This window comes from Trichosurus vulpecula, chromosome 9 (genome assembly GCF_011100635.1).
Source record: "Trichosurus vulpecula isolate mTriVul1 chromosome 9, mTriVul1.pri, whole genome shotgun sequence".
NCBI lineage: Eukaryota > Metazoa > Chordata > Mammalia > Diprotodontia > Phalangeridae > Trichosurus > Trichosurus vulpecula.
This window is the reverse complement of record NC_050581.1, coordinates 204092989-204111052: the sequence shown is the minus strand read 5'-3', so window position 1 is coordinate 204111052 and position 18064 is coordinate 204092989. Positions and strand designations below refer to the sequence as shown.

Here is an 18064-nt window from a genome sequence, read left to right as displayed (position 1 = left end):
AGGCCTTATGGTCAGATATAAGTGATGAGGGGCAAGAACTGCCAGGAGTCCAAGATAACTGAGTTTCTGCTTGGTGATGATTGGGAGCATAGTGGTACCAGGGAAGACCGGAGAAGGTGAAAATGATGGAAAGTTAGGATTAGGCAGATCGAATTTGAGATCCTGTTGAGAGACCCACATGGATCTGTCCAGGAGGCGACTGAGGAGAGCTCAGAGGAAGAATGAGCAAAATCCCCACAGGCTCAGTTCTTGTAGCCTGGTTTATTAAACACAACTCATCTGAATCAGGTCACCGAATACCCAGGACCCAGAATCTAGGAAACTGAAGTTATCTCAGTGTTCAAAGTAGCAAACCAGACTGACCCAATTCATCTTTCTGATTCTCTCCAATAGTGGGAGCGCCCATCATCAGAAAGGAATATTACAGGGGATGTTACAGGAATTCTGGACTACCGGAAAACTGATCCCTTTCAGACACAGCTCCATAGAGTAGAAAGCATTTCCATCTGCCTTAGTGGAAGACGTATTTCCAGGCAGACGAGTGAAATCCTAGGGCTCTGGAATAGCTGACTGTAAGCAGACAGACAGTTGCCCAGTTTAGGACCTCACTGGAGAGGCAGCAGGGGGCAGTGGGTAGAGAGCTGGCCTCCAAGCCACCAAGAACTGGGTTCTAGTGTTGCTCTGACATAGCACAGTGTGACCCTGGGCAAGTGCTTTGGGCCCCTCCCTAAGCTTCAGAGAAGGTGCTGAGCTGGCTTGGGAGAGAAGGAGGCTCCTAACCCAGGGGTTGAAAACACAACTCAGGCCTGGATGACTTCACTTCCTTTGTCCAGTTCACTTTGCTTTAGAGACATGGCCAGCGCGCATTCCAAAGTTAGGGAATCCCCAGCTGGCATATTAACAATTATGAAGCAGACTTAATTATAAATGTTTTCTGGTTAATGGAATAAAAATTCTCTTAACTTGAAAATACCGCCATGAAATGCAGGAAAGACGAGGCCTTTCAAGAGATCCTGCTGCCTTCCTTCTCAGAGTGAACATGAACATGGGGTGTAATTATGCATTTGACAGGCTATTTGTGTATTCTATGGACTCCCCCAAAGAGAAGACACTTATCAATCACGAATGAAATGCATTATTCAAGAGGAATATACAAATAAACTATCAGTTCCATACGCCTTCTTTCCATCACCTCTCACTTGGACTATTCCAAAAGCTTCATAACTGGTGTCTCCCTCTCCAGGCCATCTTCCACACAGGCCAAATGGCTATTCCTAGCCATGACTCTCTCCTGCGAATAAGGCCCCAGAGACTTCCTCAGGGCTTCTAGAGTCCCTTCTATTTCTACATGGATGATCCCATGAACCCATTCTCCTTCACATGCTGTACTCCAGCTCAATTGGCTGTTCCCAGTATGTGACATTCCCTGTCCTGTCTCTGCACACGTATCTCCCATGCCTGAAATGCATTTCCTCAACTTCCCCTCTTGGAATTCCCTACAGCTCCTAAGCCCCCTCCTATAGGAGGCCTACTCTGATTCCCCCACCTGTTAGAGCTGTCTGCCCAAGAAATTACTGGGTATGTATAGGTCTCAAATTTCCTGAAGCTTACACATTGATTCCTTCATTGGAACATAAGCCATGGTCATGCCCCAAGGACAGGGAATGTTTCCCTTCTGTCTTCGTGTCCCCGACATCTAGCACAACCAAAGTGCTTAGTAAATGTTTGTTGGCTGAATGACTGGTTGATCGATTTTAGAGTATTGTGTAGGATTCTGACATTTGGGCAATGCACCTTGTTAGAACAGAATGTTGAAGGTGACAAGCAGGGCTGGAAAGCTGAGCTGAGGCAGCTTTTCCTTAGGACAGAAGAGTAGAAAATGGCACATGTGGGAATAATTGGCCATCAGTGATGAAAAATCATCGTGTGGGGGAAGGAGAAGGCCTAAGAGCTATTGTCTGAGGTGGCCTGAAAGTAAGAGAAGTGGACTTCTGGGGGGATGACCATGGGCAATGTCGGCATCATTGCACCCCACCCCTTCTCAACATGAGGGAGAGCCAACTATACTGAGGCCAGCGGCCTTGGGCATCTTCCTGGCAGCTGCCCACATACACTTCGCTCTGGACATCTTCCCAGCAGGGCCTCACATATATGGGCATCTTCCCCGCAGGGCCCAACCCTGCACCCAATTGGGCTCAGGGAGAGCAGCCACCCCTCCCCCAGCTTTAAGCGCCCCGCCCCCTTAAATTTGCGTACCTTGTTTTCTTTATAAAGCATTTCTAGATGCAGAACCTTCCTCAGGTCATTCCTGTTGTTTATGCTGTGTTCACCTCGAGGGTGTTCTTGGTCCATGACAAGGCTCGTTTTTTTTAAACCCTGGAAGAAGTTGGAAACATCTGGTTGATACTTCTCTTTGGCCCAATCTACCGCGTCTGGTACTGCTTACTTACTGGAAGCCGCTGGGGCAGACCCAAAGGGCCCCGCTGCCTGGAAGAAACTCCAAAGAAGCCCCGGGGGGGCTTCGCAGCAGCAGCAGCAGAGGCGTCAGTCTGAAGTCCACCATCGCCACTTACTGACGAGTTATGTGACCATGCAGTGTTTGTGGTCCGACAAAGTCTGGCCCTCTGCCTGATCTAGGCCTGCCTTTCTCCCTGGGAGTCTCCACCCCAACTCCCAATCCCACCTTGTTCCAGGGGCTCTCCTTCCACCCCGTCCATGTAGATGCCAGATGCCCCCAGGCTCCAGTAAAGTGGCCCTCCAGGAGGGTCAGGAATCTCTCATTTGTTCTTTGTAGCCCCAGAATCATGCCTGGAACCTCATAAGAACTTAATAAACAGCTTTCTGTGTTGAGTAACCTTACCCTCCCCCCTACCCTTCTGAGTTTGACTTCCCCCACCCAAGTTCCTCATCAGTCCTTTCTGCTTAGGGGGCAGTCCCTCCCATAGTATCTAAGTTTTGCTTTAAAATGACCTTTCCTAAGGTATGACACTGTATATGGTGTGGAAGAGACACCAAAAACATCAGAGGTGGGTTCAAATTCTGGCTCTGGCATTACTACCCCTGAGACCTTGGGAAAGTGTCTTCCTCCTTCTGGGCTTTAAATGTGAGGGGGGTTGGACTAGAACCCAGGGAGGTCAAGATTCTCTGAATGTCTTATATTCAACCAACATTTAGTTAACGCCATAGTTCTCTGCACCTCAGTTTTCTCCTCTCTTCTAGGACACTCTGGACACTCAAATAAGTTGTGAAACTGAGTCAGTGAGAGCACAGGTGTTGTGGCCAACATTGTAGAGCTTTGGGGACTGAAGGCTCTGGGAAATGTCAAGCATACTGCCAGGGGAAGGAAGGCCAGCCCCTGGATAGCCCGATGGAAGCATGGGTGGTGGCCAGCAGGGGAGCATTCATTCAGGAGGATGTTGTACAGGCTGCTGAATGAATGCAGATGAGAAATTAGGCCTTGGGGACCCCTAGAGCTCCATTGGGCAGGCTGATCAATGCCCCCAGTGCCACCAGCTCTCACCCAAAGCTACCTGGTTGGTTACCATATAAAGCAAGTGGCAGAAATGAGGGGCTTGCATTCAGAAGGCAGGGCCTTTCCTAGACTGTGCTAGACCACAATTCTTAGTGGTTTGGCCCACTAACTGGTTCTTGGTCTGACATCACTTTCCAAGCTCAGACTGAGAGTCCAACACATTCCCCGATGTAAGCAGCACCATACCCTAGGGAAAGGTTACCTGGAAATAAAATATGGACTTGAAGGAAGAGTGTCAGACCTACTCAGCTTTAGAAGCCAGATGTGTTCACTGAGGAAATGAAAATGTCACCAAATACCTACAGCAGAAATCCTTGGGTGTGACCTTATTTTATAAAGAAGGGAAAAGATTACAGACTGAAAAAAAAGATTATTCCAAAAAGGACTGTGATCAGATATTAGCACTCACCAAGCCATACGCTGACTTTGTTATAGTTAGAAAATCATTATGAGAAGGAATTGTGGGAAGATGGTAGGAGAAGGCAGGAAATGACCCGGCTCTCCCAAATGCCCTTTGTGCATGAAAACAATGCCCAAAGGTAATTTTAGAGCAGCAGAAATAACAAAAAGTCAGGTTAAAGCAGTCATCCAGCCTAAACCAACTCAGGAGGACATTAGGAAAGATGTGACCTATGGGCTGGTAACCTGGCGACACGTGAAGGGGCAGAAATGCAAGGCCTGGGGGCAGGCACATATTGGGGGCAGTCTCAGCTTCCAGAACTTTTATCCCACAAACTGCTGGGGGTCTGTGGTTCATGTGGAAGACTAACGGGGAGGGGACAAAGCACCTACTGGCACTAGATGCAGGGCCATTGGTGGATGCAATCCCAGGCTGGGGAATGAGGAAGAGTGAATGCCACCACTGCAGAAAGGATACTTGCAGGAGAGCAGAGTCCCTGGTTTCAGTTCCAGGGCTGAGGGGTGAGCGCATTTGCAGCCGCTGGGGGAACTGCAGAGAGTAAGAGCAATTGTGGTGCCAGCATTGCTGGGGGCCTTGGTCATGGCTCAGAGGTGGAGAAGAGCACCTGAAGTCACTTATAGACCAAAGCATGAGGAACAGTGACCACACTTCCCCTTAAATTACAGAACAATGGAAGAACCAAGAGATCAAAGGCCCCCAGATAAAGCCAAGAAAACAGCAGTGCAAAAAACCTGAAGCCTGAGACATTATCCTCCACACCCCAGGAGCAGAGCCTGACTCTAACATAAAGTCAACAACCAAGAAACAGGCCATTGAAATGAATTAAAAACAGAGAAAGAACTAGATAGCTACTGTGGTGATGGAGAAAATCAGGTTTCAAATTCAGAAGAAGACAAAATAGCTTTCTATAAAGCTTCAAAGGAAAATGTAAAATGGTCACAAGCCCAAAAAGAGTTCTTGGAAGAGATTTAAAAGGACGTCAAAAGTAAAATAAGAGAGGTTGAGGAAAAATGGGAAAAGAAATAAGAATAATGCCGGATAATCAAGAAAATAATGAAAAGAAATTGAAAAAAGATACAAAAACGTATGGAAGAAAATAACTCCTTAAAAATTAGAATTGGGCAAGGGGAAGTTGATGTCTTTATAAAACATCAAGAAATAATAAAAAAATAAAAAGAATGAAAAATAGAATTGAATATAAAATATCTCATTGGAAAAACAACTGACCTTAAAAAAAAGGTCAATAAGAGATAATATAAGAATGGTTAGACTACTTGAAAGTCATGATCAAAAAAAGAGTCTAGAAACTATATTTCAAGAAATTATTAAGGAAATTACCCTGAAGTTTTAAAACAGGAGGATAAAATAGAAATTGAAAAAACCACTGGTCACTGCCTGAAAGAGCCCCAAAATGAAAACTCACAGGAACACTATAGCTAAGTCTCAAAGTTCCTAGGTCAAGGAGAAAATATTACAAGCAACTAGGAAAAAAAATTCAAATATTGTAGAGCTACAGTCAGGATAACATTAGATTTAGTAGCTTCTATACTAAAAGACAAAAGGGTGTGGAATGTGACATTCTGAAGAGCAAAGGAGCAGGGTTTGCAACTAAGAATAACCTACCCAGTAAAGTTGAGTGTAATCCTGCAAGGGGAAAAAATGGATATTTAATGGACTTACAGATATTCTTGAGGAAAATACTGGAATTGATAGAAAATTTGATTTACAAATACAAGAACCAGGAGAAATATAAGAGGGTAAAACATGAAAGACTAGTTATAGGGGATTTAATAAGGTTAAACTGTTTTCTTCTTATATGGGGAAATGATATCTGTAACTCTTAAGAATGTTATCATTATTAGGGTAATTAGAAAGAGCATATGAAGATAAAGAGTTGATTATGGTGGGATCTTAAAGAATAAAACTGGGTAGGGAGAGGTAAAATGGAGCAAATTATCTCATGCAAAAGAAGTGTAAATGGAAGAACATTTACAGTGAAGGGGAAGATGGGGTAGAGGGTCAGCAGCATGAGAATCTTATTCATATCAGACCTGGGTTAGAGGGAACAACATATACATCTAGAAGGGTATAAAAGTCTTCTTACTTATAGAGAAATAGGAAGAGCGAGGAAATAGGATAAGGGAGGGACTCAGAAGGGTGTGTGAGTTAGGGAGGCAGTGGTCAGAAGTAAATTAAAGAGAGAGAGAGAGAGAGAGAGAGAGAGAGAGAGAGAGAGAAGGATAAATAATGGGAAAAAATAAGATGGAGAGAAATGTACAACTAATAATTATAACTTTGAATGTGAATGGGATGAACTCACCCACAAAATGGAAATATATAGCAAAATGTCTAAAAAACCAGAACCCGACAATATGTTGTTTACAAGAAACACATTTAAAAATGAGAGATACACATAGAGCAAAAATAAAGGCCTGGAGTAGAATTTGTTATGCTCCAGCTAATGTTAAAAAAAAAAAAGCAGGTGTAACAATGATGATCTCAGACAAAGATAAAGCTAAAATGCATTTAATTAAAAGCAATAAGCAGGAAAACTACATAATGTAAAAAGGTACCATAGATAACACAGTAATATTAATACTAAACATATACACACTAAATGCTACAGCAGCCAAATTTCTGAAGGAAAAAGTAAATGAATTTCAGGTGGAAATAGACAACTATAGTAGTGGGGGACTTCAGCCTTCTCCTCTCTGAACTAGATAAATCTAACCAAGAAATAAATTAGAAAGAAGTCAAGGAAATGAATAAAATCTTAGATAAGCTAAATATGATAGACATCTGAAGAGAACTGAGTGGGAATAGAAAAGAATATACCTTTTTCTCAGTGGTGTGTGGCACCTTTGCAAAATATAGTCAAATGCAAAAAAGTAGAAATATTAAATGCATCTTTTCAATAACATAATGCAATAAAAGTTACATTTAATAAAGGACCATGGAAACACAGATTTAAAATTAACTGGAGACTAAATAACCTAATCTTAAAGAATGAGTGAGTCAAAGAGCAAATGACAGAAACACTAAATAATTTTATTAAAGAGAATGATAATAATGAGACAAAATACCAAAATGTATGGGATGCAGCAAAGCAGGAATCAAAGGAAAATTTATAATTCTAAATGCTTACATCAATAAAATAGAGAAAGACCAGAGCAATGAATTAAGTATGCAATTTAAAAAAAAACTAGGGAAAAAACAATTGAAAATCCCCAATTAAATACCAAATTGAAAAAACTAAAAATTAAAGGTGACATTAATAAAATTGAATGTAAGAAGCCCATTGAATTAATGAATAAAACTAGGAGCTGATTTTATGAAAAGAAAAACAATAAAATAGATAAACCATTGGTTAATATAGTTTGAAAAAAAGAGAAAACCAAATCACTAGTATCAAAAATGAAAAGAGTGAATATACCACTAATGAAGAAGAAATTAAAGCAATTATTAGGAGTTTTGTTGTTGTTCAGTCATGTCTGACTCTTCATGACCCTGTGGACCATACTGTCCATGGGGTTTTCTTGGCAAAGATCTTGGAATGGTTTGCCATTTCCTTCTCCAGTGGATTAAAGCAAACAAAGGTTAAATGATTTGTCTGGGGTCACATAGCTAATAAGCATCTGAGGCCAAATTTGAACTCAGCTCTTCCTGACTTCAGGCACAGTGCTCTATCCATTAAGCTACCTAACTGCCCCAATAGGCGTTATTTTGCCCAAATATTTGCCAATAAATTTAACAATTTAAGTGAAATGGAAGAATACTTACAAAAATATAAACTGCCCAGACTAACAGAATAGGAAACAGAATATCTAAATAAACCTATTTTAGAAAAAGAAATTCAACAGACCATAAATGAGTTTCCTAAGAAAAAAGCATTGGAATAGAGAAGTGAATTCTACCTATCTGTACAAAAATATTTATATCAGCTCTTTCTGTGGTGGCAGGAACTGGAAATGAAGGGGATGCCCATCAATTGGGGAAAGACAGAACAAGTTGTGGTATATGAATGTAATGGAATACTATTGTGCTATAAGAAATGATGAGCAGGATGATTTCAGAAAAATCTCAAAAGACTTACATGAACTGATGCAAAGTGAAGTGAACAGAACTAGGAGAACAGTGTGCACAGTAACAGCAACATTCTAAGATGATAGACTGTGAATGCCTTAACTATTCTCGGCAAACAATGATCTAAGACAATTCCAAAGGACATGTGATAAAAAATGTTATCCACTTCCAGAGAAAGAATGGATGGCTTCTGAATACAGACAAAACATATTTCTTTCCTTCCTTTCTTCCTTCCTTCCTTCCTTTCTTCCTTCCTTTCTTCCTTCCTGTCTTTGTTTTTTGAGTTTCCTTCCACAAAATGACTAACATGGAGATGTTTTATATGATTGCACATGCATAACCTATATCAGATTGCTCAGTGTCTCAGGGAGGGTACAGGGGTTGGGAAGAATAAAATTAGGAACTCAAAACTTAAAAAAAGAACGAATGTTAAAAATTCTTTTTACGTGTAATTGGGGAAAAATGAAATATTATTTTAAAAAATAAGTGAATTCTACCAAACATTGAAGGTCAACTAATTCCTATATTAGATAAATTATTTGGAATAATAGGCAAAGAAGCAGTCTTACCAAACTCCTTTTGTGAAACAAATATGGTGCTGATACCTAAACCAGGAAGAGCAAAATCAGACAAAGAAAAATTGTAGACCAATTTCACTAATGAACATTGATGCAAAAATCCTAAATAAAATACTAGCTAGGAGAACTCTGCAATATAATATGATTATACATTATTAACATATTTGATTATATCAATAACAAAAGCAACAAAAATCATGTGATTATATTAATATACACAGAAAAAGCTTTTGACAAAATACAATACTCCTTATTAAAAAACACTTGAAAGCATAGGTATAAATGGATTTTTCCTCAAAATGCTAAGAAGCATCTACCTAAAATCGTCAGCAAGCATTATCTGTAAGGGGGATAGAAGCCTTCCCAATAAGATCAGGAATGAAACAAGGATGCCCATTATCACCAATAGTATTCAATATTGCATTAGAAATGTTAGCTATAGCAATAAGAGAAGACAAAGAAATGGCTAGAATCTGAATGGGCCATGAGGTAATAAGAGTATGTCATCTGGCAGATGATATGATGATACACTTGGAAAATCCTAGAGACTCAACTAAAAAATTAGTTGAAATAATAATTTTAGTAAAGTAACAGGATATAAAATAAACCCACATAAATCATCACCATTGCTATATATTACCAACAAAGCTCTGCAAGAAGAAATAGTATGAAATATTTCATTTAAAATAATCATGGACAATATAAAATACCTGAGAGTATACCTGCCAAGACACACAAAGCAACTAGATAAAACCCTTTTTATACAAATAAAATCAAATTTAAATAATTGGAGAAATATTCGCTGTTAATGGTCAGGCCAAACCAACATAATAAAAATGACCATTGTGCCTAAACTAATACACTTATTCAGATTCAGTGCCACCCCAATTAAACTAGCAAAATATGTTTTATTGAGCTAGAAAAAATAACAAAATTCATTTAGAAGAACAGAAGATCAAGAATGTCAAAGAAATCAATGGAAAAGAAGGAGATCTCAGACTTTATTCTAAGATGGCAATTATCAAAACTGTCTGGTCCTGGCTAAGAAATAGAAAGGAGGATCAGAAATTGCTGGGAAAACTAGAAAGCAGTTTGGCAGAAACCCGGAACAGACTAATATTTTATACTATTTACCAAGACATGGCCTAGAAAGAAAGGCAGATATCACAAGTAAATTAGAAAAGCTCTGAAGACATTCCCTATCAGACTTAGGGATAAGAGAAGAATTTATGAATAAACACGAGACAGAGAGCATTGCGGAATCTAAAAAGGATACTTTTGATTACATTAAATTAGAAAGGGGTTGTACAAATAAAAACCATTGTAGCCAAACTTAGGAGGAAAGCAGAAAACTATGTGTGTGTGTGTGGGGGGGATTTTATAAGCAATTTCTTAGATAAAGCCCTCATATCCCAAATATATAGAGAACCAAGTCAAATTTATAAGAACATAAGGCATTCCCCAATTGATAGATGTTCAAAGGATATGAATAGTAAGTTTTTGGAAGAAGAAATCCAAATTGTGGTCATGTGAAAAATGCTCTAAATCCTTAGTGATTAGAGAAATGCAAATTAAAACAACTCTGAGGTACCACCTCACAGCTATCAGGTTAGCCAATATGACAAAAGGAAAATGACAAATGTTGAGGGGATGTGGGAAAAATTGAGGCACTAACACAACGTTGGTGGAATTTTGAACTGTTCAACCATTTTAGAGAGCAATTCCCAAAGAGTCATAAAACTGTGTATGCCCTTTGACCCGGCAAAGCCAGTATTAGGTCTGTTTCCCAAGGTGACCAGGGAAAAAGGAAAAGAATCTATATGTTCTAAACTATTTATAGCAGGTGTCTCTGAGGGGATGCCTGTCAGTTGGGGAATGACTGAACAAGTTGTGATTTGTGATTGTGATGGCATACTACCATGCTATAAGAAATGATGAGCGGGTTGGTTTTAGAAAAACACGGAAAGACCTGCATGAAATGATGAAAAGTGAAATGAGCAGAACCAAGAGAATGTCATACACAGCAACGGTAATCCTGTTTGAAGAATAATGGTGAATGATTAAAGCTGTTTTGAGTGGTATCAACAAGCAAGTCAGCTATGAAGGACCTATGAAGGAAGATGCTCTACCTCCAGAGAAAGAACCATGTATGGACATACACACTGCATGATTCCCTGTATTATCTCTATCAAATGTTGGCCTTCTCTAATGTGGTGTTAGGAGGGAGGGAGGGAAACTCAGAACTCAAAATATCCCCCCAAAATTTTAAATCATTATAAGAACAGTCTATACATGGCATCCTTACTGGAAACATGAGAAGGGCAAAGACAGACACTGGCCATTGATTCTCTACACTACCCCACAAATGCATAGGCCCACAGTCAATAGAGAATATAAGTTACTGTCTTTGTGGATTGGGAAAAAAGTCCTTTTGACTCAATGGAACAAAGACAAAACTTGGGGACTCTCCTTTTGGGTTAAGACCATACAAGATTTCATGGCAGACCCAGCCACAGAGATAACTATTCAAGGATGCTCTGAGCATTAATATAAAGAGGGGCATAAAGGAGGAAGATACATACTCATCAAAAGGGTTTAGCAGCCCCATGGAAGTTGTTCTGTGGAAAGTCCCAATAGAATAGAGGCCCCCTCACCTAGGGCAGTCCCCAGATACCCCTGTTTGTAGATGATATGGTGCTGATTGCACTGTGCCCAGTTTCCCCAGTAAGGCCACTCCAAAGAGTTGACCTATTCTGACAAAATCAGTGCATGAAGAGAGCATATTGCCCAGATAATGGACTCAGTAGACATCTCACTGAGTGTGTTGATTCACCAATATGTGTATTCAGGAAAGAAAGAGAGAAAGAGAGAGAGAGAGAGAGAGGGAGAGAGAGAGAGAGAGAGAGAGAGAGAGAGAGAGAGAGAGAGAGAGAGAGAGAGAGGAAAGAAGGAAGGAAGGAAGGAAGGAAGGAAGGAAGGAAGGAAGGAAGGAAGGAAGGAAGGAAGGAAGGAATGTATTATGTATGTCTAGGTGTGTGTGTGTCTTGGAGCAACCATGCACAAGAACAGTGAATTGATCCAGAGTAGAATTAGAGGAAATGGGACTGGATCAAAGTTGGGGAAGTATTTGATCCATTCTTTGCACACCTGCTCATCTTTTCAGCACTAATAGTCTTTGAAAGCTGTAGGGAGCATGACCTGCATCTCAGAAGAATCCAAATCACAGCTGGCCCAAAGGACCGTAGGAAGGTACATGGTTGGGTGCTTAAGGCTGTAGCACATTGCCAAGTAATGATCTGAGAATGAAAAATCTCATGAGGATCTGTGCCATGTACGAATAGAAACATCTACATGCCCAGTGGTTCAGTCATGTAGCAAGCATGCTCTACTGATAGCCATGAAATATTGAGTGCCATAGAAACACCCTGAAACTCAAAGTTGGAAGGGTCCAACCTGATCTATGCAAGGATCCCCTAGGCACTGACCCCAACAAGGGGATGTTGCCTCCACTTGAAGAATCCCACTGCAACCAAGGAGGCTGAGGCTGGCTGACTGCCTGAGCTCAGGTGATCTGAGTGTCTGTAGGCTAAGCCAAGCAGGTGTCTACACTAGGCTCAGCTTTAACATGATGAGCCCCTGGGAGCCAGTCCCTGGCTGCCAAAGGATGGAAAAAACCAGCCCCGGTCTGAATTGGAGCAGGTTGAAGGTCTTGTGACAAGCAGACAGGGTTTGAGCCTGGGAGTAGACCCTGCACTTCCAGCCTTGGTGAGATAGGGAGACGAAGACGAAGACGAAGAAGAAGAAGAAGAAGAAGAAGAAGAAGAAGAAGAAGAAGAAGAAGAAGAAGAAGAAGAAGAAGAATTATTGCAGGATACTCACTACCTGTGAAGGTAGCCCATTCCATTGTTGAGAACACTTTCCTTAGAACCTTGAGGGTGCCATATTTCTCATCTTTACAAGCACAAGCATTGACACTTCAACAAAGGCGACACTAAACCCTGTAGAGCTGAAATGCGCTTCTCGGCACCCTCTTCCTTCTGGTCCTGGTTCTTCCCTCCAAAAACCAGACAAGAACAGAACTTGTCCCAGCTGAGCTGAACATGCCGAGGAGCCCTTCAAACAACTGAAGGTCATTAATGATCAAGTCTTCCTCAAGACTAAGCGGCTCAAGCTTGAAACCTGTCCTCCCATAACATGCTTCTGAGTACCTTCACCGCCCTGCTCGCCCTCCCTGGACAATCTTCAGCTTATCATAGGATTTTGAGGCCACTGAATCCACCTCCCTTATTTTGCAGATGAGGAAACTGGAGCTCCTTGCAGTGACTGGCCCAAGGTCACACAGCCTGGAGTCAAACTCATATCCTATGACTCCAGAGCCAGCACCTTTTCTACTGCATCCCTGCCTCAAGAGGCCTCAGCAGAAACAGGATCTGAGCCTCAGTCTTCCTGCCAGCAGGCCTCCCTCTCCCAGTGGAAGCTGGAAAGCCACACTATGCCTGGCACACAGTAGGCACTCAATAAATGCTTACTGAATTGAGTGGCATTGAATGTGAGGCTCCTCCCAGGGTAGGCCCCAGCAGGCCACCACCTAGGTCCTCTGCCCTTCATTCCTGCGATGACATCGCTGCTTTGGCTGTTACCTGAAGGCAGGCAGCACAGAGCTAGTGAAGGAACCCCGGGGGGAGGAGGGCACTACCTGGGGCTGTGCTGGCAAATGAGCTAATGCCCAGGGATGCTCAGCCTAGTAGCTGTAAGGGCATTGTACAGAGCTCCTTCTCACTTTATTGGGTTTTTTTTTTGGGGGGGGGGGACAGGGGAGAAGGGGAGTGGGGTTGAGAGGGTGAGGAGGAGGCTGGAGAGAAGGGCTTCCTCTTTAGAAAGCACAGTTAGCAGACTCTGCTAACCTTCTGGCGCACTGAGGCTATTGACTTCCTGTGGCTCTTGGTCTGTCCATTTACAGCCAGCAGATAAGCTTGGCCTCAGTGCAGGCCTGCATCCTGCCCCCTTGGAGACAAGCAGAGGGGCAGCCTCTTATCTGAGGGCAAGATAGAAGTTTCCTTTCTTGAGACTGTGACTCTAATCAAGGGAGTGCCACGTGGCTGCTGCTGATTCCTGGACGCCCAGGAGAGGGGCTGTAAATAACTCTCAGCCGGGAAGGCACCATCCAGGACTCAGTGTATGAAGGAAATTCCTGTTTAAAGAAGTGACTCATGGGAGATGTAGTCTAGCCACTTTGCAGGCGATCCTGGGTGGGTGCTTTGTTGGGAAGTTACAGGAAGCCTTCCAAAGTGGCCAGGGCCAGATCCCTGCTTCCCTGGCCAGGACTGCCTGACCGACTCTCTCGCGGAGCTCCCCGACCCCCAAGCCCCATGCCCCTCCCCAGCCCGCCCACCCGTAGCTCCCAGGTCTGGGGGCAGCCAGGAGCTGGGCACCCGCCAGGGTGGGGGTGGGCTGGGGGACAGCCCCCAGGTGTAGAAATTACCTTTCTGTTGAGGAATTCTCGGACCAGAGATGCCGCTACCTCCTCCACAAAGAGGTGCTCCATGCCTAGCCCTGCAGTCTCCTTGGGTGGTCTCTCCCTGATATTGGCACTGGTCATTCAGAACAATTTCAGACAGAGCCTGCCCGCAATGATCATTAGAACCCAGGATCTAGGAGGGATTCAAAGCGCCTCAGCAGCAGCGGCAGCAGCAGCAGGAGAAGCAGCAGCAGCAACAGCCCACAAGCAGCGGTGGCCCAGGGGGAGCAGCCTATTGTCGGTTGGCTTGGCCTGGGGGTGTTGCCGTGGAGACCGTGGCATCAGAGGCTGAGCCTGGAACTCCTCCTCCTCCCCCCCTCTTCCCCCCCCCCCAACCTGGCCCTCAGGGAAGGGGAGGACCGAGGGAAGAGGATAGAGAAGAGAGGAAGGGAGGAGGGGAGGAAGAGGAGGAGGCTGGGCGGCAGAGGAGGGCCAGTCTGCTGGTCTTGCCAGACTAGGCACAATCTCCAGGCCTTCAGCTAGCCTTCCCCACCACTGGAGCCTGTCTGAGCTGGGAAACCTAGCCCTCTCCGGGCCAGCCAGGCCCTCCCTTTCACCTTGGCTTTTAAAAGATACAATGTATCAGAGAGATCAGCACTCCTTCCTTCTCTCTGGAAATTACTTTGTCTACACTTTGTATTTCTGTAAGAAACATGCACTCCCCATGAAAGCTCCGGAAAGACGGGGACTATTTGTACCTTGTCTATCTCCCCAGGGCTAAGCCCAGCACCTGGAACCCAACAGGCTCTTAATCAACGCTAGTGAAGGAACTGAACCTAGACATCAGATCCAATGCTTACCTGATTTGAGGAAGGATCATCTAGGAACCACGAGCCTTAAGACACAATATTTCCTTGTACTAAGAATCTAGAACTTTGATTAACCTAGACCAATCCAGAAAACGAGCAGTTAACCCATGCTTTGCCTGAACTTCACTTCAAAGAAACAAGGAAGCAGGTGCCTCTCCCTTTGATCAAGGGGTTAAATGGAGGAACAAGTCACATGCGCTTAGACCGAGGTGTCCTCCTCTGTAGGATTAGCCCTTCTTTCATATAGTTCAATGAAAGAAAAGAAAGGAAAAGACGAGAGACTCCTATGACCCTAAAAAGCACCCGGGGATCGGGGCTTTTTTTTCACAAGAAGGTAACTCCTTGGATGCCCTGGGTCCGGAGTTCCTGCAGCCCAGGCTCCTGGTCTTCTATCCGCTGATACCCACTGATGCAGGGACACCTTTGGAAGATCCTTAATTCAGGAAGATAGATATATACCTGGGAAACATTTCCAACAAAGATGGGGAAAAACAAGAGAATCTAATTAAGTCTAAAGGAACCCAAACATTTAACCAACCAAAACAGACACTTCCCCAACCCTTCTCTTCACCTGCCTGGGTGTTTCTCCTACTCGACATGACCCTAGAGCCTCTCTATTACCTCTGAAATAAAAGGTTTGTTCCTCTGGTTGCTTTTAAATCCTTTCACAACCTGACCTAGAGGTTTTCCAGCCTCATAAGCTTTCCTTCCCCCCTTCCACCCCTCCATCTAGCCAAGTTGTCCTTCCCTCTGGACCTCAGACCCAACACTTCCTCTCCTTTGTGCACTGGCTGCCCCACCTGCCTGGGACACACTCTCCTCCCTCCTCACTTCTACCCAACAAAGTCTTTCCTTTCAGACTGTATCAGTAATTAAGGTGGGACTTTTTTTTTTTTTTTACTGTTTTCTCTTTTGGAACACTTATGTAATCAAGTGCCCTTGATGAGTCCAGCCTTTGTTTCTTTGATTAAATCCAGAGTCTTTGATGACCTCCTTACCTCAAGGGATAGCCTAATATACATGGGTTTGAGTCAAATGTTTGTGATGCTTTTAGGTCACATGGGTTTTTGAGTCCCATTGTGACTCCCTTTGACCCTGAATGGGTATGTATAAACTCAGAGGCTGGTGTTTTTCCTTGGGGGCTCACTCATAGAAGGAGTGTTGAGACTCTGGGCAAGCCATTGTAACTGTCCCTGCCCCTGCTTTGCTAACCCAGACCCATTGGTTCTCTGGTAACCATGAATTGTGATTTGGTTTGCTCACGTTGTCTCTGTTTGTAATTTCTTTGTATTTGCTCTGGAGTTCAGGGTACAGGCTTTTCTGCCTGAACTAAGTGAATGATATTCGTATGTTGGATTAAAGTGAGGTTGTTAACCCCTATAAGTTACTTTCCTTAGTAAAGGAGATCAAAGAACCTGTGCTGGCAGCTCTTGTTGCTCAGCTGCCAGCCACATTGTTGTTACACAGACATAGTTCCAACATGGGCAATATTCGGCGTGAAGGCTTTCCTTACCTCCACGACCCCGAGCACCGTCACTACCCAACTAGGTATAGTCAGTTCCCCGATAATGTGACATGTGAATTCCTAAACATCACCACATGAGGCCAGACCATGCACTAAAAACTACCAGGCTTGTGGGGGCTGGGGGTGGGCCATGGAGGTTTCCTTTATTATCACAGCATCATCTCCGCTGGGCCACAGTGCCAGTTCCTTTATGCTGCTTCTTCAGGAGCACAGAAGACTTTATTTCATTTGAAGCTTTTCCTCGAGGCTTAACACTTTCCTCCTGCATGCCTTGCTAGTCATTTTTGAACCAGAACACATTTGGGGTATAGAATGCATGCACACGTGTGTATGCATGTATGTTACGTGGTATATGCATACGCTCATGTGTGTTCACATGTGTTATGTATATGCACATACATATGTTTATGTGTGCATTGTTCTATATGTACATATAAGTGTGTGCGTGTTATATCTGTATATGCCTATGTACATGTACATGTGTGTATTATGTATACATATTGTGTACATGTGCCTTGGTTTGTGTGTGTGTGTGTATGTTGAGGGCAGCTAGGTGGTGCAGTGGAGAGAGCACAGGGCCTGCAGTCAGGGAAATCTGAGTTCAAATTTGGCCTCAGACACTCATTAGCTGTGTGCCCCTCGGCAAGTCACTTCATCCTGTTTGTCTCAGTTTCCACATCTGTAAAATGAATAGGAAAAGGAAATGGCAAACCTCACCAGTATCTTTGCCAAGAAAACCCATTGTAAGAGAAGTCCAGCCTTCCCCACTAGGCAACGCACATCATTCAATTCCTGCCCCTCTCAGCCCTAAGCCATGGGGGTGAAGACTGTCCGGAAGGGACCATGCAGCTCAGCCTTCTCACTTCAAACATGAGAAAACAGGAGCTCAAAGTGGGAGATGATTGGGTCAAGGTCACATAGCACTTCCGTGGCAGAAGTGGAGCTAGGACCCTCCCTCTTGGCTTCCAGTCCAGAACTCCTTCTCCATCCTTCTTCTTCTCACATTGGTTTATAAACTCAGCTCCCTTAAGTGCTCGCAATGACTCCCCCAGGACTCTGTCAAGTCAGAATTTATACCAGATGCTTCCTGAGCTCCTTTCAGGCTCCTGCCTCACCCTGGCTGCCTGCTGGAGGGGCCACCACCCTCTTTGTGGGGATTCTGAGAAAAGAAGGAGACTCAAGTGGGCTCTGAGGCTGCATCACTGGCTGAGGGCCACAAGAGGGCAGCACAGGCTAAAGGATGAACATAAGCCTGCCTTAACCCTAGCCAGCCCTTCCAGTGTGTGCTGGCTGCTGCTTGGCCCCAGGCTCTCCCACATCCCAGCACAGATAACATGGAGGCGGACACAGAAGTCATGGGGGTGCCCTGGCAGCCTGGCCTGCTTCACCCACAGCGCTCTATCTCCTGGGTCCATGCTCTACTGAGGCTCTCCCACATCCCACAGATAGCAGGGAGGTGGACACAGAGGTCACGGGGATGCCCTGGCAGCCTGGCCTGTCTCAACTGCAGTGTTCTATCTCCTGGGTCCATGCTTTGCCCAGGCTCTTTCCAGTAGAATGCCCTTCCTTCTCTCCACCACTCTCTGAGAATCCCCAGG

The 18064-nt window shown here is 43.8% G+C and overlaps 1 protein-coding gene across 1 annotated transcript in view; it reads right to left on the bottom strand.

The window, feature by feature from the left end:
• The window catches only part of MINDY4 (MINDY lysine 48 deubiquitinase 4), a 156038-nt gene extending 141662 nt beyond the window's left edge, over positions 1–14376 (bottom strand). The window contains exons 1-2 of the mRNA XM_036738541.1: positions 14097–14376; positions 2257–2376 (exon numbers count right to left, since the gene is read on the bottom strand). Coding sequence (XP_036594436.1) covers positions 2257–2376; positions 14097–14213 — 237 coding nt within the window. The 5' untranslated portion in view covers positions 14214–14376. The remainder of the gene's footprint in view (positions 1–2256; positions 2377–14096) is intronic.
• Positions 14377–18064: the final 3688 nt, after the last annotated feature.